Below are 27,459 nucleotides of genomic sequence, written 5' to 3'. Positions count from 1 at the left end.
GGAGAACTAAAGAAATCCCAGCTGTCCGATCTGGGCGAGATAATAACTGAGTTTGAGGCCTGCTTCGTGGACAGGCCAGGCAGGACTGATTTGACTGAGCACGATATTGAGCGGACTTCAGACGTGCCAGTGCGATCAAGGTGCTACCGATTTTCTCCAAGGCAAAGAGAAATTCTGGATAAGGAAGTAACTCGCATGCTGGAATTAGGAGTAATAAAACCCTCGGAAAGCGATTATGCTTCGCCTATGATCTTAGTAGAAGCTCCAGGTAAAGACCCTAGGCCTGTGGTAGACTACCGAAAGCTAAATTCTCTCACCAGGGATCAAGTGTATCCTATTCCGAATATTGAGGAGAGAGTAGAACAGGTCAGTAGAGCGGCATATGTGACTACGCTGGACCTTACTCGAGGATACTGGCAAGTACCGCTCACTGAACGCGCCAGCAGATACGCGGCTTTCGTCACTCCGACGGGCAGCTACCAGCCAACAATGATGAGTTTCGGGCTCAAAAATGCTCCATTTTGTTTTTCCCGACTCATGGATAGGGTTTTAAAGGGGTGTGAAACATTCGCGGTGCCTTATTTAGACGACATTGCGGTTTTTTCCGACTCATGGGCGAACCATATGGTACATCTAAGAGCTGTACTGAGCCTTTTGCGTCAAGCTGGACTAACTGTAAAGGCCGAGAAATGTTGCCTGGCAAGGGCGACCGTGGACTACTTGGGTCACAATGTAGGTCAAGGTTTCAGGAAACCCAGCGAGATTAAGATTTCTGCGGTAGCAGACTACCCGCGGCCGAGCACGAAGACGGAAATTCGGGCATTCTTAGGGCTGACGGGATACTACAACCACTACATCCCTCACTATTCATCTTTGGCTAGCCCTCTGACCGACGCTCTCCGCAAGACAGAACCGACAAATGTAGTCTGGGACGAACAAAAGGAAGCCTCCTTCGTAAACCTGAAGGCTGTGCTGATTAGCCGTCCGGTATTGCGAGCTCCAGACTATGGCCGAGAATTCACGGTCCAGTGTGATGCCAGTGATCGAGGGTTAGGTGCTGTTCTCTGCCAGAGAGATGACGACGGTAATGAGCACCCCGTGCTCTACTTGAGCAGAAAACTGAGTTCTAGAGAGAGGGCTTATTGCGCGTCAGAGAAAGAATGCGCTTGCATTGTATGGGCCATTCAAAAATTGCAGTGCTATCTTGGAGGGGCCAAATTCACCGTAGAGACGGACCATTGTCCCCTGGCTTGGCTGCAAACTGCGACATCGAAGAACAGTCGCCTTCTTAGGTGGAGCTTGATTTTACAGCAGTACAATTTTGAAATAAGATACAAAAAGGGGAAGTTAAATGGGAATGCGGACGCGCTTAGCCGCTCTTTCTAAGCGGTCCGAGATGTTCCTCACCATGTATCCAAATTGATAATCAGGTTTTTTTTTGTTTTTTTTTTTTTTTCGTGCGCTTGTATATGTGTGGCTATGTAAAGCAGCACGTTTGGTTTTCTAGGAATACGTGGGTCCTGAACGTCTTGAGAGTGGGCTTTTCTCGAACAACAATGGCAGTTTTCTTTTAACCTGGTCTCTTCAGACGGGAGCCGAGTGCTTGCTTCGACATGTGGTTGAGTTTCAGACAGCTCGAGCAATTTGGCCTACAACAATCAAGACAACGCGACAAGCAACAGCGAGCTTCAAGCGTTCACGTGCAGGCCATTAAGTCGTCTCTTCATGCAGCAGCTGGGACTGCTGCCCTCCGAGACTCTTCTGGCGGGGGAGGAGGCTGTTACGACCAAGCATCCGCATTTGCGCGCTCTATTGTTCGCCTGTGGGCATGGATAAGTGCTGTGAATACGTGGTGATGGTCCAATGGCTCTAAGTGAGCCTGTTTCCAGGAATCCTGTTTTGTAAGCCTGTTTTGCTTTGTGGACACTCTGCAAATGCCAAATTGACCCTGCCAAGAGAACGTCTGGAAAAACACAAAGAAACGTCCCCCTGCGGGAAATGCAGGAAGTGCTTTCTTTCTTTTGTTCACCCTTCCAGTCGATAAGCCCTATCGTCCAGTGAGGAATGCCTACTTTCCAAAGGAGACGACAGAGTGACATGTCCGCTGACGTGCAGGACAAGAAAGGAGCATGACGCATACAGCCATTAAGTGATTTCCCAGGAATGCAGGAAAGATTTGCAATTGTCGAAAACGGACAATGCTGGGAGCGGATGCGGCGCCACGTGCACTCGGGTTTCTGAGAAGTAAAACCACTTGTCAGAACCAGCCTGTGGTTTCTTTGCTGAAGAATAGAAATGTACCTCCTCTCCTCGCCGTTCCCAAGCTTTTCCCGCCAACAAGTGATCACGCCCAGTCAGTGCTTCAGACCATCAGTGCAGTGATGTGTTCGATTGGATGCCGATACCTGAGGGGCGTGCCCTGGATTTGGTTGGTCAGCATCTTCAGAGAGGGGCTGGACATAGGGTGTTTTAAGGACGCTGCAGAGCACGAAATGTCGCTCTGGGCCCTGGGTAAACGGCTCATCCAGTCGCTTCTCGCTATGAACTCTTAACGCTTGCCATTTTGCTGATGTACCCTTCTTTTTCGTGTAAATAATCTTGTAAATAAGTTTCTCAAAGTGCCATTAAACCTGCTTGTACATATTTCACCAACTTCGAAGATTCAATCCTACTTCAACCCCGAGTCTCTGCACGCTACCAAGTGAAGGCCGGGTCGACGTAGCCCCAGCGTCACGACAAGGCTTTTAGTCTTACTTGAATCGCAGTACACCGTCAGGAAAGCCAAAGCCCCACGATAACAGGTCCACGTCAGCATAAGACAAACGGTACCTACGGTGTATTAGAGGCGCGTCCTCAATCCTCTTCACCCATCCTACTGCCCCTGTGTACACTCATTACCAGCTATCTACGTCGAATGCACTGTATACTACACAAAAGACAATTCTGTTATACATGGCAGGAACTAAGTACAGTAGTCAAATGTTTACATCTTTATTCCCGTAAAAAGCAGCAGAGAAACGCTAATAAGAAATAGTACTTATTAAACAGACACGGCGAAAATATTGCACAAAAATGAGTACTTAAATGGACGTTGTGGAAATTAAGCGGGTGAAGTATTACGCGAAGCAACGTTTTCCTGCTCTAAACGTAAGGGGGCAAACTCGTTGTCATTGCCATTTGCAATATCTGAAACACGAAGGCTCAAAGTGGTATCCACTATAGCGAAATCTCGCAATCCGGATTCACCTATTCGCCCCCACCCACTTCAATTTAGCGGCGTAACCGGCGCAGTCCGGTAAACCCCTATTGAAGCCTTTGCTTCGACCTCTTACGAACTGCCGGAATTGTTGCAAAGCATAACGTGAGGCTTTGTATTAAAACTCGCAGGCGTTCAAAATCTGCGAGGAGCAAGCAGCATCGCTTGCGAACATCGCCACGGAGAGCAATCGGTGCGCATGCGTGCGACGACCGTTCAGCGCGCATCTGTCCGCGCAGCGACTGTCGTCACCAGACAATGCACTTCTGCTCGGGGTTCATGATTGTTCCGACGCGGCAACCGAAGGCCTCCGAGAACCGCTCGAAGTTCATCAAGGGGATGATGGTCCTGCGAAGAAGCCGCAGGCGTGCAAAAGGCTTAGCGTGAAATCCAGAACGCCTAGCGAGACACTTTATAGCCGATAAAAGTGTATTCAGTGAGGCTGCGAGGTAAAGAATGAAGTAAGTTGTTAAATGGTGCAAGGGAAAGAGGTGGTGTAATGTAAGGTGCTGTCAATCACTAGGCTAGTGGAAGTGTATTTCGCGGAGCAGGGCAGAGGTGATGGTTGCCATGGTAACTGCGCATGAGCCGTCACCGTGGCAACCAGTTGCGCCGTTCCATAGATGTTGCGCAGCTGCGCTACAGTCGACGGCTGAGGGGGAGCACAAGGCTGGGACAGAGCTGCGCCTCGGATCCTCGCCAACCTTTTGACGGGGGCCAATAAATGTTATTTCTCTCTCTCTCCACGGAATTCTAGTTCACTGTAGCTGCGCTGGCTACAGACTGGAGATGGAGGGTAGCGGCATAGCGACCACTTCGGGTTTTTTAACAAGCATTCATATCACTTAGCACGAAGGCGCATTTTTCCTTTCGCAACTATCGAAACATAAACCGCCGCAAATGAGATGCAACCTTGTTTTACCGTGCTCCTGACCTGACCGCCGCAACCACTCCGCGGCGGGTACTAGCAGTTCATGCCTACACTTCATGCTACACACTTTCTGTGGTTCACGAGAAGTTTCATTTAGTGTAGCAAGATCTCCTGTCTCATGTCACATTTATTTATATTTTCCTTACGAAACAATTTGTCCGTTTGGACCTGTTCGTTTATATATACAAATGAGATATCTTTTTCTACCCGCGATATATTAGTGGTGCGGGCGGAGTCTGACTCTAGACTCCAAAATACTTTCTGTCTCATGTGCTGAAGAAACTGTGGGCTTAGGATGCCTGCGAGACATTATGCCAGAGTATGAGTATGGCGCACAGGATACATTAACATGGGCAGATAAGGTTTTTTGCGAAGCAGGAAGATGCTCACCGGTAGCGGCTGGGTATTGTTTCCCGAGGGTTGAGGTACGAGTACATGGACCTCTTGCGGGCAACCTCGCACCTTGACTGAAAGGGAGCGAGAATGGCGTCAGTGGTGTGCTTGAGGTCACTATACAAGAAGGCCTATGGGATGTCAATTGGACGCTGCGTGCACTCCATCTTCAGACAACAAGCCACTGACGCTTCTGATATCTCTACAGGTTTTCGAAGCGCTTTCAGCACGCAAACATACGGTATTATCTGCATTAGGAAGAAAATTCATTAACAAAAAAGGCGATAGAGAATGTCATTCCGGCGTGTCTATTTTGTGCTACTACTTGAATGACTGTCCCGTAAATCTTTTCAGTCGTCTTGAGGCAAGATACACTCATAAACCATTAATATGTGAAAATATTGGGAGACGCTTAATTATGCGATGACAACGCGTTAGCGCTAGGTCTTCTAATTGCTTTCGATTGCTTCTCTTCTACTCGTCACTTTCTCTTCACATTTCTTTTGTATTTTGCCATGTATATCTTTGCTAATTAAATGTTCCTTGCTCAACTTTTCTGAGAGAAGTGCTAAACGACTCTCCTTTGCCCTTTGCTACCTCATTCTTCGTGATATTCATCTTTCCTTATTCCCTCATGGTCGTGTTAATTTTTGTTGTCATTATTAGTCACCATTAGCTATCAATTTTAGAATATCATTTCTTGGTTTGATCCAGGAAGGCCACCTTCTAGGCATCTCCCCCGCAAGTAGGGTGGATTTCCTTTCCTTCATTAGGACACCTGCCGTGACAGGTAACTTCTTTCGTATACTAACCATGGCAAGTGGCAGGTGTACACACCGCTATGCCGGATGACGTGCCCCCCCCCCCTTCTTTCTCACACACAGTATCATCATCATCATCATCAGCCTGATTATACCCACTGCAGGGCGAAGGCCTCTCCCATATTTCTCCACTTAACCCGGTTCTGTGCTAGCTGCATCCACTTGACCCCTGCGAACTTCTTAATCTCATCCGCCCACCTAACTTTCTGCCGCCCCCTGCTACGCTTTCCTTCCCTTGGAATCCAGTTTGTTACCCTCAGCGACCATCGGTTATCCTCTCTTCGCACTACATGTCCTGCCCATGTCCATTCCTTCTTCTTAATTTCCCCTAGAATGTCGGTAACTTGAGTTATTTCTCTGACCCACTCTGCACGCTTTCTATCTCTTAATGTTACCCCTACCATTTTTCCACACACTAACTGCATAACAATTTCGGTAGACAGCTGAACCGCGCCGTACGGATGAAGGCGACCGGAGGTGATAGTGAAAAGGAAAAGGAGCGCCGGACGTATAATAAAGGACTCCAAGCTAAGCTTTACCCCTTGGGAGCCACAGAAAGCTGACGCCGGCTTTCCTTCAGCAGAAACGAAGCTGTCGGCGCAGCCGGAATTTTACTCCCAGTAGCCGACTGCCTTAACTACCGAAAAACCGGGACGGCAGGGGTCCAGCAAAGAGCTAATAATGTCGTTTTTAGAGTTTAGTTGTAGTTAATGAGGTTTAACGCTCCAAAGCTACTCAGGTTATAGAGACGCCTGTCGCTTTTTAGATACAGCTCTTTTTGCGACGTAACATCGCACTACAGCCAGGCTGCCAATGCTTCACAAATGCTACCTACGGCAGAGACGCTTTTTGTCTCTAGAAGGCGGCACGCTAATACTTTTTTACCGATGCAGACAGTTTGCTCATCAGGAATACTATCACGCGGCCTTAGGTTCATTCGCCGGCTAACGTTCGATGTGGACGAGGGAATTAATTTTGTAGTGCAATACGCTGGTTTCGTATTGTTTTGAGCAAACCGAAGGTTCGAATTGGAGGATCCGGAGCACTCTATAATGGAGATGCTTCTGCCACATGTCCGTAAAGAGATATTTCATTACGTTTCCAGAGTTAAGGCAATGCGCGAAAATTTTTGTACTTATGTACTTATCGCAATGCGTTGCTTACGTATATCATATCTGCTCCTTTCGTGTTATAAAACGTCTCCGGAATTAAATGGTTCCTACCGGCAAAACGTTTCACCATCATAATGGGCGGGCGGCACATCTTGCAGTTAGGAAGAAAAATTAGCTCCGGGCTCTGCTTGTCCGCCACGGAAGCTAAAATGCGGCCCACCTTCTTCGCCGCGGAGCGTCACTCACCAGCGCGTATGCGATAAAGAACACCTGGTCCATGGTGTAGGGCTCCGTCCCGGGGATGGCGTACATGCCGTACAGTTCTTCGTACTTGATCATGTACACGCGGTATGCCTGCGCACGATATTACGATAATAATGCTTTAAAGTGAGTTGGTCGTTCATAATACCCGATTGTTAATAATACCCGAGCACCGATTCTTTGGAAGAATGAAGAAACGAGCTCATCGACGAAGGTAAGAAAACAGATTAACGCGTCTGAGTGACATGAAGATAAGATTGTTTTCGTCAGAGAAAAAAAAATATTCAAGTTGTGTCTAGAAGTCGCGATGATGATGCATACGTGTCCGTTATGGGAAGGCTGTAGGCACGACTTGAAATAGGTTTTTACAGTATAGTTTAGAGGAAACACGCTTGTGACACGTACGCTTTCCAACGTGCTCCAGTGCTGAAGAGGGACACGAAAATGAACATAGCATCGCAGCCGATACTGAATGAACGTCACAATTTCACAGCACGCGAGGGTTATATACAACAAGGCAATATAGATTATTTAATATTCAAAAGTTTCCATACCAGCGGCAAACAAATCCAAGCATGTACAAGCAATAAGTACTATCGGCTTTCAGTGGAGTATTCGTAGTGATTACAACTATCAGTAAGTATAATACATATCTACTTACTCATAAAATAAGGGATTATATATATTTTTTTAAAAGAAATCTCTTAAGCGAAGCTACAAAAACCAGAATTTTCCCTAAAGAGACTGCGCCAACATTTACTGTAGAGCACTAGAACACCTTGTACAAAGCAAATAAATACACAGCAAAATTATCACACGTGACAACAAAAAACAGATATTGATAAACGTAATCCAGGTGCTTCAAACAGCAGCTTGGGCCAGTTGGTACATCATTTTCAACAGAAACAGCGCCCTAAAACAGGGCAGAGAAAGAATACAATACACAGACACAGCGCTGACTAACAACTGAACGTTTATTGCATTGCTCCTCCTCCCCAATTCTCTTAGTCTTCATGCTTCTGGTATTTATTGCGAGCAATGCAATAAACCTTCAGTTGTTAGTCAGCGCTGTGTCTGTGTATTGTATTCTTTCTCTGCCCTGTTTTAGCGCGCTGTTTCTGTTGAAAATAAGAAGTACTCTTTACCACGTGAGAATGTTTTCGACAGCTACCACAGCATTACTTAATGTGTGTTCGCTTTGCAAGAAAAAAAACAAAAACTGCCGACGGCAAGTAGTAATGAACTCTATTTCCCTTTTTTTTTTTTTTTTTTCTGAACACAGGCTTACCTTGAAAGCCTGCCGCAGCCCCGCGTTGTCGGCAATATTGCTTTCGAGGGTGCCGTTGATACTCAGCTGGGAGAAACGTTGAAAGCGTTGCGTGAGACAGAATATTCCCAAATCGAAATTAGTTTACATCATGTCGCACAATTCCGTCCCAATCACGCTTTGCCATGTTGCCCCAAGCTTGCGCAGTAACATGTGAACCCTCCATCGTTAGAGCACCAGAGAAGAAATCATATAATTCAATTCACATCACTGCGGTTAAGATTTTAGGGCTGACTACCAGTATCATATTTTCCGATTCCCTGGTGCAAATGTGGGGAGCGGCTGGTATTCACTGTTCTGAGAAAAGGTCAAATAAGGCCTACAAGATAAGGATGCTGATCAGAAATTCTCCCCTTGGATACAAAAAAAAAATGCACAAGGGGCCCTGCTCGTCTTACAAATGCTCCATGTGATTGCATAAGGGCTGTCTCATTAAGTACTAGGAAAAGGATAATGCGTTAAAAAGTATAAGTACGATAATGTACTGTAGATAGTTTTCTCACAGTTTATGTGATATCTCAATTATGCAGTGCGGCAAAAGCTTTTCAGCCGAACGAGCCCAATATGCTACTGAGTAAAACCCACCTTTCGGCCGGTGACGGGGTTGGTGAACTGGTCGTACTGCTCGACCAGGCAGCGCGCGCTTGTGCTGAACTTGCGGTGGGTCTGACGCGACCACCACTCGACCAGCTTGCCCCGGTCGTCGTACATGGCGCCTGCGTGCCGCAAATATACACAGCGTCCACAGCTAATTCGTCCCATGGTGCCAATAATATATTTCGCACAGACTAATGAATGGACATAGTTCATGCATCTAACAACAGCAAATAAAGATTATAGATAGTTCAGGTAACTATATCGCCTTGTATCGTTCTTGTATTGTTTTCTTCATTTCATGAAATAAATAGTTTTACAAATAAGAAGTTTGGCGGAGAACAGCAAATCTATGTTTTGAGAACAATTAGGCAAATAAGAAATAAAAAATCGATGCATCCTATTTTCGATAATTCCCTCGCTTATACCATATAATTTTGATCTGAGAATTTTTTTTTTTTTTTTTTTGCTGCAGCAGCTCAAGACCTACACCAACATGAAAAAATACAGAATTTCGATACTAAGTTTCCATGAAACACCGTAAAAATTCCTGTTCGCCAAAGTTTGTTCCTTAAACCTTTTGAAAAAGATGAAATTCCCTCGAGCCGATCATCATGCACTGTCATACGATCTAAATCGAAAATTGCTTCCTTGGCTTCCCTGTCTCCCTCATTTTTTTTTTTTGTATTCCCTTAACATATATATAGTAAAGGTTTCGGCTGTGGTCGTTTTGCTGTTATTGACGAGATAAAATGTTTATCGCACAGCCTCCTACTTTTGTAGGCTTGGACAACATTACATGGGAAAGGTAAGACATAAGGGAACGTACCCCGTCGATGTGACGCTCAAACATTCTCAAGTTTAAGCAAAAAGCTTAGTACATGTTTCAGCCTAAATAGCACATCGACGTCAAGGAATTCAATTACTTATATTCACACCGAATAATACAGTATATAATTTTTTCTTTTCACAGCACATAAAACATTTCTGAGGCTAAACATAGTTGCAAAATAATATTAAAAAGATAGGATTTATGAAATCAACACTCAAAGGATCGTTAAGCTATTTTGTATTGTGAACATGCACATGATGTTAAAAATATAGAAACGAAGAAGCAAGAGGCATTAATAATGGTGGAAAAATTGCCCGCAACAAAATAGTGGAAGACTGCTACCAAACTCACTGCTTTGTCGAGTATTTACTGTTTCGTTCGATAGCCGGTATAAAAAGGCGCCTTGTTCACAAAGCAAACAACACCAAATTTGTTTTAAACAAGAAACTTAGCAGTAACTAGAGCCGCACTAGAAAAAAAAAAAAGCCTTAAAATGTCTAGGAAGCTGAATATTGTATAACAGAAGCGGGAACGTCTATCGTTACAGATCGTGGTTGTGGACGTCACAAGTCCGTCTCTAAATGGCGGCGAGTAATTTTTTCTACTGCCCTATCTGGCAGCAGGAGCAGCAAAAAAGGAAGAAACGCTAGCATTTTCCTCCGCTTTCCACGGTTTGAAGGACATTTTTTTCTTTTTTTTTTTTTGCTTCGAATATATTCTAACTTAGCTCCTCACATCTACGGCTGTACGTACCTACTCGTTATGGAAATTAGGTTTCCCAATCGTTACATGGCTAAGTTTTCATGATGAGGTTGCACTCAAGCGCGAAATCCTTGCGACTTCCTCAATGCAGCACGTGATAATAGAGCACTAAGAACATGCTCTGTGTAGTTGCCACTCCTGAACAGCCACACATTATGAACTGTTAACACATACGAGACAATGCGTGCATGTACGCACCATGTTCACCAAACCCGTGAGTGATTTCTTGGCCAATGATGGAGCCGAGGGCGCCGAAGTTGATGGGCCTGGGTAGGAGAGAGAATTGTATGTAAGGAGTACATTCTTTAGACTGGAGTGGTGTTTCATGTGCTGAAAATCCTGAAGCAGACTTGAATTAAAAATATACAAAAAAAACGACAAACCCGTCTATAACAACTGAATTTAAGGAAAATATTAAATTTACGCACAATGGTAAGAAGCCGTGGATGAAAAAAAAAAAAAAAAAAAGGGGCTAGAAAGAAGCACGTATAAAACAATTTGTATTAGCGCTTCTGACACTAAATATGAAGGGTTGATAAAATTAAGCTTTAAGAAAATAATACGATAGCTTGCATAAAACAAATATATGTGCAATAATCTGTTCAAACATATTATAAACGACATGACTGTCTGTAAGTGACTCATTTGTTTTTTAAATTACCCACTTTTACGTAAATGGCGCATTTACTTTATTTCAGGTCTAAGAACATGTCTGTGTGAGGCCACTCATAACGGAGTGACTATATAAGATGCGCAGCAATTTTATTTGGTTATTTTATATTTGTTACTTGCAGTGCACATTTTCTAGATTTATCGTGTATAAAATTTGAATGAAACGACTGGGCCAACTGCTACTAATATCAAACTACAATTGACCGAAACAATAGTACTGATGCGGACAGGTTATATATTCAACCGGTTAAGCACTTCTAGAGTTTATATTACCACTGCTAGAAAATATGTTCAGTAATGTTTAATAAGTAGATAAATCCCAAAAATAACAGTTCTGTGAGGGGGGCGGAGCTTTCAAATTATAGACGCATTTCTCTGCTCCCACTTCTTTTTCTAAAGGCCAGAAAAACTAATACATACTCGTACGTACTCACTTATGATTCAGGAAAGCAAATTAGATTTATGCATTATAAGTATTAACCGTGCTATCTGGAATATTGTATATTTATCGGCAAATATATAAAAAAACGTAATATTCGCCAATGTATATGAACCAAATGTGACTGCACGCTTGCGAAAGAAATATGGAAGACAATGCGTCAGTACCTCCCATCATCTTGAATTAACTTGATTCTGTATCGATAATCTGAGGCGTAATGTGCACCTACTTGATAATTTATTGCTATTATTTATATATGCTTACTGTACGTTGCAATGTGCACTAGGTCACAGACACTGTCAGCCCATGTTTAGGCTTTTTTCATGCGTGTGTTGTCTTCAACGTCAATGATGTTGAAAATAAAGAGGTCGAAGAAAATGCAGTGCTGCATGAATCAATTAACGATGGAGAGAGTTGCAGAGCGGATTACTCACGGGGGCATCTCTAGCAGAAAGAATGGATACTGGATGTAGTCCACCGGTAGAACTGAGGGTGGGAAGAGAAAAAAGCGAAAAATTCTATAGCACCATCTCTACTAGTATATCATATGAATATTCTTTTGAAATGTAATGATATATCGGGTGTCTGTTCCTCAACAGCTTACAGATTGTTATTTTAAATCCTGTGATAGATATATCGGTGCGGCCTTTGCAGGTGAATAGTTCAGCAAGGCGGACGTCATGTTAGCTATAAAGCTCAGCGGTAAACGATTAGTTAAATATAAATACTTAATCAACTTTATACTTTAATTTTAGGGGTTAACATTATATTAAGAAATTGAATACTGTCACCATAGAATCTGAGTCTAGTTCTTTAATTTTCTTTACCGGCGGTGCAGTTCGAAATATTTAACGTCAAAAATAGGCAATTTTTAGCTCGCATAAGGTTGGCCTCCACGGTTATAAAGCCTGCTCCATAACAAGCGGGAGACAAGACAAATGTTTTCGTGTCATGGAGAAAATGTCAACAAAATATGTTTTCACTGTGCTATTGGTGCTATACCTTCAGTTCTCCTCGAACACCTCGGCGTTATGAAGCAATGCGCATGACTAAAGCAAGCTTTCGTGACAAAACTCATGAGTAAAATGTCGGGAAAAGAAACTCAAAAGCCTCAAAATGCATTCTGTGCAGTCACTCACTACTCACTAGCTAGAGTGATATGATTATCTCAGCCGTTGACAGCTGGAGAATGCTGAACATATTCACAACATCAGATTGTTCAGCTCTAGATTTCACTACACTAAATACGCTTGTCTACTATTTCATAGTCTGCCTAATACTTTTCTAAAAAAGGCAGTGTTATCCACATAATAAGCGTTAAGTAGACTAAACGATCCGCTCATGAAAAAAAAAAAAGCAGTCCTGTCAGCAGTGTAGACTGAATATGTGAGTATACAGAGAGTAGACAGTGTAAAACGTACAAAATGAACACTGAAAAGGTAAATTAAGAGAACCTCTTTGAAGTTCTTTTGTTGACAGGGTCAATGCGTCAGTTCAAATAAACGGGAAGTTCGATTTAAAAGTCCGAAAGTCTAGATTAAACTTGCTAGCGACAAATGGTTATGCATCCGTGTTGTTTAGACTAGGAGGCCCAGAAGCAACTGAGATGCTTACGAATGTAATTGCCAAGATGACTGTAGAAAGTCGAGCCGTCGATGGTGCCTGGATACCAGCTGGAAAAACAGGTCGGAGAGAGACTAAGTGGCTTTGGGTCTGCTGGGTGTCGCTAATTAAACCGTAACAACTGAGAAGTTGCTAATGCACACCAATTAAATCTAGTACATCGCAAAAGCAGCTGCGATATCTGCGCAGCATCTTGGGAGTGGGTATAAAACCTAGTGAATATTCTAGGTCCCCTGTTATGCTCATCAGGCAAGTAGAAAGTTTCAGGACGTGCGTCGAGGAAGTACAACCCTCTTGGCATACAACAGCGGCAAGTTTCGCACCATTCTTTCCCTTAATTGATACAAGCTCGGGTTTTAGGGAGCAAAATGCCAGTAAAAAAATTCTGAGGAAGCGAGGAGAAACATTAACCACATTTTTTTCTAGCGAACAGCAAATCTTTTTGCATGCTCTACTAAAGTCTTTAATAGACATATTTAGCACGACAGAAATGTATCTGGATTGCTGACCGCTGACGAAGCACGCGCAATGGCCTCGCTTGGCTCCGACTCTGCCACTACGAAAGCACGGGAGGCGCCAGGTAATCCTTTACATATGTCCACTGTGCCAAGTCTAATATATCTGTAGCCATGGAGAAATGAATAGAGCAGTAGGTTTTTCGTAGAGGATACCTGCTAATACAATGGGGCATTCACCTAGTACTGCGCATGTTACGATTTAGTTATGGTTTGTGGGGTTTAACGTCCCAAAGCAACTCAGGCTATGAGAGACGCCGTAGTGGAGGACTCCGGAAATTTCAACCACCTGGCTAATTAGGCTAATTAGAAAGTGAACTGACATCGCACAGCACACGGACGCCTTGCTTTTCGCCTCCATCGAAAAGCGGCCGCCGAGTCCTTTGGGCACAGTAGTCGAGCGGCGTAACCACTGCGCCATCCCGGCAGGGCTGTTACGATTTAGTATATATGTGTCCGCTATATGGTCTAACCAGAGCATGTCAATACCGCGGACGCTGTATGATCATGTACGCCTTTTGTTCTAATCAACACATGTTAGCACTTTCTTTCGAGCTAAACAGACTAAGGTAAGCGTCTCATCAACAGGAAATTGCTATGGGCACTAAGTTTTATTCCCATATTTGATGTGAGGAAACCGAACCCTGCAAAAAAAAGTGAACAAAAAGATTGGTCTGATTTCGTTTGTGGGGTTTAATGTCCCAACGTAACATTGCCTATGCAAGGTATTCAAGTGACATCATGGGCGCCATTTTGTGGTGCAGAGCGCGGCTTCAGAAGTGCAAGCCGGAATATTAAGGATAAGCCACCACATAGCCCTACAGCTTTTCGTCTTGTTTCATGCACCAAAACATGGCCGCCATTGTGACGTAAGTGCATACTTCCTATAAGGGAGGCTGTAGCGGAGGGTTTTGAGTTGCTTAACGTTCACTGGAATCGCACATAGCAAGGGCACTTTTCGTTGCAAATAGAGGTGAGATGTGAAATGTAGTGAAAGCTGGGGCGACTTTATCATTACCGCACTGAATAAAATGGGATTACTAATGTTCAGTGCTTGAGGAAAGCCGAAGCGCAAGTCCAATGTAGGTATACGTCGAGAGAAGGCAGTACGACCGTTTCCTTTGTTTGCGATCCTCATATGACAAGCCCAACAAAAGCACCGACATTGTACACGTGACACCGATTGTGACCTTAGAGCCCTCTTAGCGAGCTCCATTTGGTTCAAATGAAAACAATTTAAAAGCGTCGTTTTATAAGGGGGTCGTAATAAACAGATGGGAGGATGTAGGCCGGCCACACATACTCACCCGAAATCCGGGGCCCTGCGAACGTTGCGCAGCTTTGAGAACCCGATGCGACTGTGGATGAGGAGCACCTTGAGGAAGCTCACGAAGAACTCTTCCTTGCGGAGATCGGGCAGCTGCCGGAACACAGCATTTAAACTACAGTCAGCGCAACGTGCTTTGTTAGTGAGCTGCGTTTCATTTTCTGCATTTGTTTGAACGTCACATCGCAATGTAAACAAGCCGCAAAGGGAGGAATTCCGAATGTGATGGCACGTGGCGAGAATATTTGCAAAGTTTCGCGAACAAATTATCTGACAGGCGTCCACCCCTACTGCGAAAATTTTGAACATAAATTTAGTGCACGGACTTCAGAGCGGAGCAACTGAGTAAACAAAATTAAAGATTCGGTCATATCAGTATTGCCCTCGTGCGCTCGCATGAATATTCCAACGTTTTAAATGGCTTGATGGTTGCTGGCGCAACCGCTAAAATAGTGAAGGTTGCCTAAAGGGGCATGAAGACAGCAGTAGCAGTCATCAAACCCTTGCGTTATGTCTACAATAATGGAGGCATCTCAAGTAATTAAGTTTACATAAAGTGAAAATGCTCCAGTCTCCAAACTCACGGCTGCAAGGTGCTTTCCCCAGTTATACCGAAATCCGTATGTATAGTGGTCATGTAAGGAAGAAAGGATAGAATTCGGACTTGGCTCTCGAGCTCTGGCGTACTCACATCCCTGTAGTACTCGTCCAAGTCGCGGTCACTCCTGATCCACGGAGGGTAGCCGATGTTGAGCTGCAGATGGTGAAGCTGCAGCAAGACAGGCAAAGTAAACGCGGGCGAAGGTGCTGCTGTTCACGAAAAGTACATTTTGAGAAACTGCGGAGAATATTTGCCGTAGCTCATAAACTTATTTGCAGAAGTGTCGAGTCATTACTGGAGCAGGTATTTAACATCTGTGATTCAGGAAACACAAATACGTCTAAGTAATCCAAGTACCCCATGTTCATATCTTTTTCCTCTCTGATTTGGATTGTATCGATAAAATAATAAGAACGCGGCTGTCGCTTCGCATCTTCAAGAAATACTGAACATTTAAGAGATAAACGAATGCACCAAGTAAAGCCATAAATGTCTGTTGCATGCAGCGCCGCAAATTCGTGAAGTCTGGGCAAAGTTGTTCTCCCGGTGCTTGTATTATCCTAGATCATGCCTTCTTCCCAAAAAGATAGTCATATTAAATCGCACTAAGGTAACTCACCATGTCATCATCATACCCGGGAAGTTGAAAAGTAGCCAGAAAACAAGATTTAGTGCGTGACAGGACGCGACTACAACCTGAGCAATATTCGACTATTTTTTCTTCCCTAGTCTGTAACGTTTCACCTGACGGACTTCAATGAAGGCCTTACTTCTAATTTATTTACGGAACTACCGTCTTTACCGCTGCTTGATCAATTTTCGATGCATCCCTAACAAAAGTCTATTAGCTTCCGCCGCCATTGAACTATTCTTTAATTGCTTGCCATCGCAAAAAAAAAAAAAATGTAACTGCGGTTACTCAGACTATTAACGTCGCGTGGCCCTGGTGATGTCTCCGTCGAAGTGTGTGAAGGTTTAGGATGTTACTGAATCTTAGGAAAGATTCAGAAGTTGGATGACGTCAGTATAAGAGAAGCAAAACCATCATCCTCATGACATTCCGCGGATATAAGGCATCGCTGCTGCTGGTGACCATAACAAAAACTGACATCAGTACAATATCTTTCAAGTCCATCAATTAAGCGCTAGACCATAGGCAAAATGTTTTGAACACGACGGGAATATCGCGCAAAGCACTGAGATGAGCAAACATGTCCTGTTAGGTTACTAGCTGTCGTCACCTTTTGCATACCAACCCACCTTCTGCCGGGCCCTGTCCTTGGTCTCAACGTCCATCCAGGTGTTCATGTCGATGAGGACGGCGAATGCGTCCCGCACCTCTTCCGCCAAATCGTACACCTAAGAGCATGGACGGAAAATGAAGAGGATACGTTCGAATGCGCCCAGTGAGACGCGGCGCCCAGACCATGCTTAAGATGCAGTGCGATTGCTACGATTTAAACTCCGCGTACCTGCACTCAACGGTAGCAAACTGCCGGACAACAGGCTATCAGAACTGTGGAGTCGCGTCGCAACTACTTAGAGCTTGCCTGGTTCCCTGGCTCTAACTTTCCGTATTTATATCGTAAGCGGCAGGAAGATCGGGAAAATTTAGGACGTAAAGAGGATGTTGTAGGCGTCAGCTTGATTATGCGCTTGACATAATGTTAGAAAATAAAACGATGAAAAGTAACATACGCTGGTTCTCTCACTCCATCGGTGGAGGGTCCCACTGTGTAAAGATTACCCATGTCGCTAAGTGGTGGTGGTGGTAGTGGTTATTTATTGTATATACAAAAGGAAAGAAAAGATGTTTGCCTGCCCCGGTATCTGCTATCTGATATCTGAAGCACCTGAACTGGGGCGGCGGAAATAAAGGGATAGCGAGGAGAAGGTAGAGGAAATCAAAGAGGTGAGTGATAGGGAGAAAGAAAAGGGTCGGTAAAAATAAAATAAATATATACACTATGGTACAGTATACAGTAGTTTGCTTGAGGCCCACCCTGAGTAAAGATAGTATTGCTTTTATCGTCCTCTTTAGGAAAAGACATTCTGCTGATTGTGGCCCTGGTTTACACTCAGAAGCAGCGCAAATGTGATGATTGCGTATCGACAGCGCATTCGAACGACGTCCAGTCAGAGCGTCCTTCAGACATCGACTGCACCTTGCGGTATCGCTCGGCCGGCTTGCTGATGTGCCGGTCGAAGTATAGGCGGCCTACGGCGAAGTACAGCATACGGGTGGTGAGACGCACGCACTCCCGCGGTAGCTCAATGATGTCCTGCACCAGGTAGCGGTAGCGGTCGAAGCGAAAGCGCGACCGCCGAAACCGGTCCATGGTGTGGATGCCCATTGTCTGCACGATACGCCAGCCGATGTAGTTGGCCACCGTCGAGCTGCGAGTGAGACAAAGGAAGAAGGGGAGAGGAGGTTGCGGCCACGGTGTCCCTGCGAAGGGAGCCTGCCTTTTTACATGTAGCGAAATTGCTTTATGTAGGCAAACACCAACTGCTGGCCCAGCGCTAACACACACCTCTCCTTTCTACTCAAGAACAACGACCGGCTGAATTTTATGAGGCAATTGGCACAGTCAGAAGGAGGGTAAAAGTTACACACAGCCCCCGCTTTCATTTTTCCGCCACGAGGAGCGGCCATAGCCTGAATGACTATGATGAGTCAACTCACCTGGGGACCTCTTTAAGGAGTCGCGAGAGGCGCTTCAGGTAGAGGGGGTGCATTACGACAACGTGGTCGTCCAGATCCAGGGAGACACCCACGTCCTTAAGCACTATGTTCAGGAAGTACACCCAGCGGATCTGCGGCAGGGAGCAATAACATTGCGTTTACCGAGTGTATACTATATTTTCGTCACTTAAAAGGCCACTTTAGATATACCGTGTACAGCATATTGAACGGGACAACAGTTGGGAATAGCGTATTCTTATAACGCTTGAATAGGAGTGAAACTATAAAGCACCACGGTTTATTTCTTTGTTTCGGCGGTAAAGTTCCCCAGTACAGAATTTGGAAAATTTTATTCTTTGCGCATAGCTATCTTCAAGAATAATAATAAAAAAACGTTATCTGCATTCAACTATGATTTCGTATGACCGAAAAACACGCTTTCATGTTCAGCTTCTGTGCAGAACAACAAAATTCGTTCTCATGGAGAAACTGACCGTTTCCTGTAATATTGAAGCTGCCGCTGCCTCGTGTGAGGGGTAAGAGTTTATAGTTCACATAAATAAGAGAGTCTAATGCCTCCTCACCTCCGGTATGGCGCCTTCCAGCATCTTGAGCGACATGAGGTTGTAGACGCTCTGCGGGTTGCGTATCACGGTCGGTGGTTCCGAGATCTGAGAAGAGATCGCAGACGCCGAGTCCGCATCAGTGGTTTCACGTTCAGTTTCTTCCCCGCGTCACGTGCTAGACATTTTTTTTATACGTACACACCAGGAAAAACAAATATACCTTTCCGTTTGAGAATAATGTGGTTCCCATTGTGTTTCGGAAGCACAGTCTTCACAAACGCGACGTTCTTTTCAATAATCCGCACTCATTACTTTTCTCTACCAGTAGCTGGGAAAATAAAACAATACCGCGATAGAACAAAGCAGCAGTTATAAGGATTCACTATTTTTGAGCACCTATCGGAACACCGTGCACTGTGAGGCACGAAGGAACGGATGACTTTATAGACTATACTACGCGTTTTTTTTTTTAAACTTAACGGAATAATTTGTTCACTGGTTAAAAGACGAAGAGCATCGGGCGCACACGTCTCGTGCTAGGCCCATGCAAATCTTATCGCGATATTCCGTGCACTCACGGCGGCTAACTTGGCCTCGAAGCCAACGATGTCGTTGACAATGTCGGCGGCCGCCACGTTTGCGCCCAGCAGCAGGGCGCAGCGGTATATGTACAGCTTGTACCGGTGCAGGATGCGGAAAAAGGGCGTCCGGTAGCGGCCCCGAAGCACCACCGTCTCCACGCCGAACGATGGCTGCCCGATCTGCAACGGACATGCCTGTTCTTATTGTGTCCTGTAGCAGACATTTTCGCTCCAGATAGTTTTCATTCGAGGAACATAAAGCTGGTTCGATGGATAGGTCGGCACCACGTGTCGGAAATATTCGTGCGGGAAAATCCTGATTGGTCCATGGTTGACAGCGCTTAGCCACACAGACAGCATAAAGAACACATGGTTAAGCGCTGGGCTTATAAGCGCTAACTGTGTGGTTAAGCGCTGTCAACTATGGATCGATACCAACTAGCCCGACAGCGTGTCCTATTTCCGATTGGTCAACAGGGTTATGATGTCACAACCACATGACCTCGTGCGAGAATTTCAAACACCCCACATTCGAAATAAAGCTATGTAACAATAGTGGAGAATGGTCAAAATGAAGTCAAAATTGGCGACGCGGTTCCTCGAATTGATATGTACGTCTTTCAGAAATGTGAAGTACTTAAATTAAATTAATTTGTCGCCATTCGGGTTTGAACCTAGCTAGATCCTCTGCATTGTTTTCTTTTTCCTAAATGCATAGACCATGAAGGGCCGCGTTGGTAACAAGCGTGTCAGATGGGCACTTAGTGAACGCATTTCGGGGCGCATGACTTTTTAACTTGTGTTTGGGATGCTTACTAGTGTTGCAGTAATAATAATATTAAAACTGAAATGATTTAAACCATAAAACTTTAAAACATATGGTGCAATGAAAAGGTGGTGTTAAAGGTGCATTGCACTTTCCCTTAAGCCTAAACTTAACGTCCCATAAATGTTTAAAGTCTGTTTATTCTTGTATATCACGGTATGGTATGGTATGGTATGGTGTGGTATGGTATGGTATGGTATGGTATGGTATGGTATGGTATGGTATGGTATGGTATGGTATGGTGTGGTATGGTGTGGTATGGTGTGGTATGGTATGGTATGGTATGGTATGGTATGGTATGGTATGGTATGTCAAGCTTAACGTCCCCAAACACTCAGGCTATGAGGCGCGCTGCAGTGGAGGGATCCAGATTGATTTCCGGTCACCTGGGAATCTTCCACGTGCACTGACACCGCACTTACGCATGTGCATTTCGCGTTTCGCTTATATCGGAACGCGGCCGATGTGACTTGTTTCGAACCGGAGCCGAGCGCTTAACAACCGAGGCGCCTCAATGTTTATAGCCCTACTGGTACTGGATGGCGAGCTATTGCATGACATATAGTGTGGTACAGTATTGCGTAGAATACTACAGTACGGTATGTCACGATATGGCGTGGTATGATATCGCATGGTTTGATACGGTGTGGCACGGTATGGCATAGTATGGCATAGTATACAATATGAACGTATCTAATACATTGGGCTTAACCTACAAAAGCCATGCACATGGGCTGTGAAGGGCGCCTGCAGTGGGGAGCTCCGCACAAACTTTGACCTCCTGGGGTCAAAGTTTGTGCGGAGCTCTCCACTGCAGGCGCCCTTCACAGCCCATGTGCATGGGGTCAACATGCACTGACATCGGACAGTATATGTCGACCTGCTCCATTTCGGCTCCTTTAAAACACCGCCATCACGGCCGGGCTTAACCCTGCATCCCTTTCAACAGCCGATCGCTTATAAACACTAAGCCGTCCAGAAAAGGCAAAGATACGGGGCGGTATACTACGATAGGACATAAAATAAATTATGGTACTTATTACTTAGAGATGGTACGGTATTATAACGTGTTACTTTGATGTAGGGTGGCATGGTACGATACTGTGTGGTATGAAAAACAGTATGGTCATGATATGGTGTGCGGGCGAATAAGGGGGAAAAGTACGACTACGCAGCACTTAATGCTGAATCTGAACGTGCACACTTTTGTTCAACAGAAAGCTTATGCTTGGTATGTGAGTATAAGGCGCGAAATGCATGATAGGGGCATCGGGTCGTTTGTACTCACGTAGAGGATATATCGCTCGCTGTTGTGGTAGTCTAGCTGGGCGCTGACCGAGATTAGCGCGTCGAGGCGTAGGTCGCGTATGGCGTTGCCCAGCATGTAGAAGACGCGGAACTGTTGCGTCCTGTTCACAACGGGCCAGTGGCGCAGCTCGTAGTGCGCCAGCAGGTCCTCCAGCGGTTTGGTACCCTTGCTGTTGCGAAGGTCTGTACCCCGAAAAAAAAAGAAAACGCCATGAAGATTTGTGCCAAATATGTATGTTCATCAGGATACGATGTTGGGCGAGTTGATTCATGACGAGAACTTATTGAAGCATATTGCATAAATAAAAGAGGTGTAGAATGTATCAGTGGTACGTCAACCAAGCTTTACGTAAGTGAAAAGTGAAAAGAGTTTTCTCGAAGGCACATTACCATGACTTGTCCCTGCCTCCCCTCTGCTCTTGATCACTGTCACGTTTTTGTGATATATACTTTGATACCGTTTCGAGCTTGTGCTGGCAAACTATGTAGGCCTGCCACAATTTCAAATAAACATCAGTTGAAGTTTGCGCTCGTTTCGTCCAGTCTCTTGTACTCTCGTGATCGTATTTTTTTGCGCACATTCCTTCCCATCAAATATTTATGTGCAGACGAATATGCGAACGCTTTTCTTGTGCACTATATAGCAACGACGTCACTAATGTCCTAAATGGGTGTGAGTGAAAGGATTAGTTCACTGATATCTCTTGATAACAACTGCCTAATTACACATGATGAGGTGTACAAAAGGAGTCAAGCTGGGCGGCCGTTACCTCGGCAACAAAACATGCATGTTTGCTCGCGCCAATGTGAAGATTTCAGCTTTTTTTTTTTTTTTTTTTTGCTAATTCAAGAGTGTTCCTTGGCTAGCTTGTCCATTTTAAAGATGCCTACTAAATTAATGTGGAAGCTGGGGGATGATTTTTTAATCGAAAAGCCCTCAATATGCTTTAGGGGGACGTTTACGTACCTATGTTGATGCAACCTTGGTAGAGAGCGGCTGCCTTCTGGGCTGCTGTCTGGTCTCGGTACGATATGACGGTGTTGTTCAGTATTTCTGCAAGAATTCGATGATTGAGAAAACACACGGGTGATCGACCAAAGGCTGCTGCATGCCACATACGGCTACCTTTCACTCTACCAGTGAGGAACATATGAGTGTGCGCACTTTGCGCAAGTTTCGGCCGATAAATTTGTTTTCGAGCCATTAATTACCCAATTGCATTTTTACAATAGACGGTGTCGCGGATAACGTGCAAGCGAACAATATTGCCTTTGAGTATTCCTTCCAGCATGAGTAGCATTATACGCAGGTAATTAAAACCTATTGTCTTAAGTGCTGAAACTTCCTCTCTTATGTAATTAGTATTTCGAATGCAAGTCATTCAACTCGTGTCTGCACCTTCTCGTAGCGTCATTGCCGTGTGTGTTTGCTTACTGCGCTCTATATAACATACCGCATTTTACAAATTAAGTTTCACTACTCACCTATTAATAGTATTTTTGTTGTTTGTCTTTTATTACATATATTGCAATATGCAGACCTATTCTTTGCTTCTTTGAGAGGATTGCCTCTATCTACGCACTTTCATGTTTTGGACCCAAAACTATCCCCTGGCTACGGGTCCAAGCACTGTTTTGTAAATTTCTTGGGTGCATAATGACAATAAAATACTGATTGATTGATTGATTGATTGATTGATTGATTGATTGATTGATTGATTGATTGATTGATTGATTGATTGATTGATTGAATGATTGATTGATTGATTGATAAAATAAGACCTGCCGCTCTGAGAATCATGCTTGTTCTCGAGATGTCTGCAGCTTGGTACGCTTCACAAATATCTACCAACTTCCTCCCCTTTATTTGCGAGACGTTTAGCAAGGCGAGAAAGCTGCTTATCGCGATGCTAGTTCATTGCTGAAATGTGAACCTCAGAAATAGGTGAGAGGGTGTAGGATGAGCCGCAATTGCAGATTGCGGTGTGTGAAGTCCCGGAGCGCTGCACGGGTTATGAATGACGTCGTAGTGGAGGTGTCCGGATTCAGTTGGACCACCTGGGCCTTTTAGCGTGCGCTCACATCGCCCACATAGTCTTGCTTGTTTCTTGCAGCGAAAAAAACACCCGCATGTTGTGCGATGTGAGCGTACATTAAATGACTACGGGGAAGAAGGACGAACTCGACGAAGGAACTATTTTCAGAGGCAGCCACGCATGTACATAGTCGGTTCTGCTGTTGTGCGTATGTGTGTGTGCGCGCGTGTGTGAGTGTTCGCGTGCTGTCGTTTCCATCCTTGGGTATCTTTAGAACAAATTTTTAGTCACATCTATTTCTATCATCAACGTATATAGGGCCTCCGCGCATGGTATGAGGGGTGACTGCAGGATAGATACTAAGGAACAAGTATTTTATACTTGCTCTACCTTGCCTTCCATTTTGCGCGGATAAATACACATGACTTGAAATGATGCAACCTCTGAAGCTAAGATCGCGCGCTCTTTCGTCTCCGCCTTCAGCAGTACAGTTAGAAAGAAGCTCGTCAGTCTTCCATCCCGAGGCAACAGGGTTAAAATTACCTCTTGGAGCATAATTTTTTACTTCGAACACCTTCGAATGTATGCCGGCGGACGTAAATAATACAGGATTCTCTGTAAATACAAAACATATACAATGCCACAAGGGAGACTGAGGACATACACTGCTGTCGCGAACCCTCACCGGAGATCTGGTCCTCGACAGCCCGATGCATGTCCCTCGCGATGCTCTTGAAGACCTCGTCCGGCGCCACCTTGGCCATGCGCGTCCAGCCACCGCACACGTGCTCGTAAAAGTCTTCGCACGCCTCCTGGAAGTCCAGCTTGGACGAGCGCATCGACAGCGCTGCGAAACAGAAATGTTAACGGGCTTTTGTTTTTGTTTTTCGTTGCTAAAGTGAAGGACATTGAGAGCAGTTTCTGGAAGTATGGTTACGCATCAAGAGCATCGCCTCCACTTCATGTTCGCTTAAATTACGAGTTAAAGGTGCTTGAAGGGGTTAGTAGAATATAATATACAGCTTAAGATAGCTGAAACGCCTTCGAAAATGCATATGAAAGCCTTCTTCCGACTTCCGACTGAAAGCGAGAGACTGTCCACCAGCAAGTTCACCCACCCTGCCACTTTCCTTCCTACTGCATGTAGGTCATATCGCTTTGACTACGTGCCGAAAGTGAGAGGAGGGTTCATACATATTTAGGACTGGGTTGGGGAAACATTGACACATGCTTCGTGTATAGTGCAAGAACTCGAAAATGTGTTCGCGCGGAGTATCTCTCAACGGTTGGATAAACGCACTTACCGTACGCCTTGCATTCCTCGCTCTCACAGGACAGAGAGGTGTTCAAGTCGCCCAAGTTGATTATCGTCCTGTTACCTGGCAGGAAACACGAAACAAAAAGAGGTTTAAGAAAGCACCATTGCAATAGAACCATGAACTCTTAAGAAAATTTCAGCAGATTTTTAGCAATGAGCGTACGTGTACAGGCAAACAAACAAAAAACATCCAATCAGCATTGCGATTTAATCTCAATTATTACATTAACTGTCAATATTTTAAAATAGTGAGGGTGTTCGCATGCCGTGTGGTGCTTGAACAGAAAGAACGAAGCGGGGTGTGCAAGGAGGAGTACAACAGCACCAATACTCACAGACTTCGTGGACGTTGAAGCACTTGAGCAAGATGAAGCCCATGACGATCAGCGTGACAACGATCAGCACGGCGACGATGGTGACGCATGTGTTCAGGAAGTTGTCGGCCTTGGAAGGCAGAGGCCTGCGCGCACGCGAGTGGTGCAATTACGCTTCCTAATGGTACCGCGGCACTGAATGACATCCATACTATGTTCTATATGAGGTCATTTTTATACAGCTTTCATTTCAGGCCACATAAGAGCCACATATCTATGTAAGCGAATGCTGGGAGCCGCTTGTTCCTTATATTTCTAAGCCCCCATTACTGCGCTACACATTCATAATTTGTTAACCGCATGTCTTCGCATATTACTATGCAGCATTGTTACTATCAGTGAGCCTTCTAAACCCTTTCAAACCATCTCTTCGAATTTATTGAACTCCGCAACAAATAGGTTAGCTGAGTCAATCAAATTCCTGAGGTCTGAAATATGTACAATCAGCACTAGGCAATTTTTCGTTTCGTGGGCATCCTTTTAGAAAGATATTCATGTTAGCTGTATATATAATTTTGAACACCGGATGCGCAGAGTGTGTTATGTGTAAACATGACACAAGACAATAGAAAATAAGGCACACTTATCTTAAACCACTGCTCTCGCGGCCGTATATCTGAGCAGAATCGTAGCACTATAGTGCGTGAGCGCAGGTAACCATGTACATACACGCGAGCGGTGTATTACCATCATTTTGGGTGGAACGCCTCCTAGTCCCCTCAGCTGCGGATAATATGGCGCCAGGCTTAGCATTCGGATTATAACGCACCGACATAATCCGCAAGACAAAGACAAGGACAGCTGAGATTCGAACACACGTCCTTATGGTCCCAAAGTAGCGTCCCTAGACCAATCGGCCTCAGCGCAACGAATTCCCGACAGCGACATGTTTGCTTTTAACCCTATACTGCTCGGGATTAGATGACTAACTTTCAGCGAGGAGATTTCGGTCCGACAGCGTTAACGGCTCCTGTCAGCGGCTCCTCTTTCCGTTATCTTTCGTGTACACGCACTTCGTCACTCACTTAAACAGCAATCCGTAATTAATTTGTACCCGCAGATACCGTTTACCATACGATATAAAATCCCGCTTAACCAAAACGAACGAAAGTGTTTGCGTGGCAAAGGGGCAGCTTGTATGACGCGAAATGCAAAAATCCTGGTGAGTTCGATTTCTCTCACCCTCGTATCTGAACTGAGAAGCCAGAGTTGGCAGCTCCGACTAAATCAGCCGTGTCACGTGAAAGTCGAACACCGTACGATCAATCAGTGATCAGCTAAACCAACTGCCAGCTGCAATCTCCCAGTCATGCCTGTGATTTCTCGCTTACAATGGTCATCATGTCGACTCTAGATTTACAGGCGCACAGGTCCTTTAACGCTTTCGCATTAATAGAATGTCAAAGTTGGACATTTCTTGTTACGTTTTTGACACACATGTCCTTTAAAAATTGTAATATCAGTCCCTGATCTGTATGTCAATTTCTGCTGGCCAAAAGTTATAAATGCACTTTATTCTTCATAAATAGGGCTTTCAGATCACCGTCTTATTTCGGCCATTTCCAGATATTCCTATCGTTAATACTTTGGATGGCGTGGGAACAAAAACTCAGTTGTACATAAGGGTACCATTGCCTTCAGATGCTCCGGATGACTTAAAAAAAAAATGAAACATTAAAAAAATTGAATCCACGCCATTCCCTGTTCGAGTAATTAGTACAACACATTTTTATGTGGTAGTGACAATGTTGCCGGTAACAAACAAAAAGACTGGCGCGGTACTGACGAGGACTATTTACTGGGCTGACTAGCACCCTCAAGTAACTAAGCAACTAGGCGGCAGCAATAGAAGCAAAAGAAGCAGTCATCGAACTGCGGATGTCCCAAGCATTCGGCAGAGCTCAATTTAAGGTCAGCGTATAAACATCACGATGAACCGGCCAAACGTTGTGCTTGGCTGCAATCATTCGAGACAAATCTGGACGCATCTCGCGAGAACGAGCGTAAATAAAAAAAAAGAAAGAAAAGAGAGAAAGCACAGGGGCCTTTCATGTGCTATACATCACAGTGATAAGGCTCTGAATTCCTGGTAAAATCCGTAACACTTGGTTGCTTCGCTGAATGAATTACCATTCTTTTTTTTCCTTCTGCGCAGCAATAGGCTCAGCGTTACAATTTGCCTCTGCCAGCGCTTATAGTCCTAGAATTGAGCTATTTCCACTGAAAAACAAATCAGGAAGGGGTTACTCACACTGCCTCCGACTGAGGGCCTTGGGCCTCTGGCGGTGCGGGTGGCAT

At 44.7% G+C, this 27,459-nt stretch overlaps 2 protein-coding genes across 3 annotated transcripts; both read right to left on the bottom strand.

The window, feature by feature from the left end:
- Nucleotides 1–2,975: 2,975 nt before the first annotated feature.
- On the bottom strand, nucleotides 2,976–19,345 carry LOC146196949 (neprilysin-1-like). Of its 2 annotated transcripts, none has more exons than XM_084598670.1 (15): nucleotides 19,215–19,345; nucleotides 18,737–18,823; nucleotides 18,153–18,283; nucleotides 17,632–17,863; nucleotides 16,727–16,825; nucleotides 15,557–15,634; nucleotides 14,846–14,958; nucleotides 13,015–13,073; nucleotides 11,835–11,886; nucleotides 10,488–10,555; nucleotides 8,687–8,817; nucleotides 8,063–8,128; nucleotides 6,760–6,867; nucleotides 4,578–4,654; nucleotides 2,976–3,604 (listed from the first exon to the last, which is right to left on the bottom strand). In XM_084598670.1, the coding sequence occupies exons 2-15, from the start codon at nucleotides 18,770–18,772 to the stop codon at nucleotides 3,505–3,507; spliced, it is 1,350 nt and encodes a 449-aa protein (XP_084454796.1). In that variant the 5' UTR covers nucleotides 18,773–18,823; nucleotides 19,215–19,345; the 3' UTR covers nucleotides 2,976–3,504. The 2 variants fall into 2 exon arrangements, with proteins under 2 accessions (XP_084454796.1, XP_084454795.1); XM_084598669.1 differs by lacking the exon at nucleotides 19,215–19,345 and adding an exon at nucleotides 18,939–19,176.
- Nucleotides 19,115–27,459, bottom strand: LOC146196948 (neprilysin-1-like). The gene is made up of 8 exons (XM_084597100.1): nucleotides 27,413–27,459; nucleotides 25,123–25,247; nucleotides 24,774–24,848; nucleotides 24,155–24,316; nucleotides 22,401–22,487; nucleotides 21,414–21,616; nucleotides 19,297–19,479; nucleotides 19,115–19,132 (listed from the first exon to the last, which is right to left on the bottom strand). Exons 1-8 carry the CDS (start codon nucleotides 27,457–27,459, stop codon nucleotides 19,115–19,117), a joined length of 900 nt encoding a protein of 299 aa, XP_084453226.1.

Source organism: Amblyomma maculatum, chromosome 3 (assembly GCF_055883805.1).
Source record: "Amblyomma maculatum isolate TAMU_Amacu chromosome 3, ASM5588380v1, whole genome shotgun sequence".
NCBI classification, from domain to species: Eukaryota; Metazoa; Arthropoda; class Arachnida; order Ixodida; family Ixodidae; genus Amblyomma; species Amblyomma maculatum.
The sequence above is the reverse complement of the archived record's forward strand: the minus strand, read 5'-3'. Positions and strand labels throughout refer to the sequence as shown.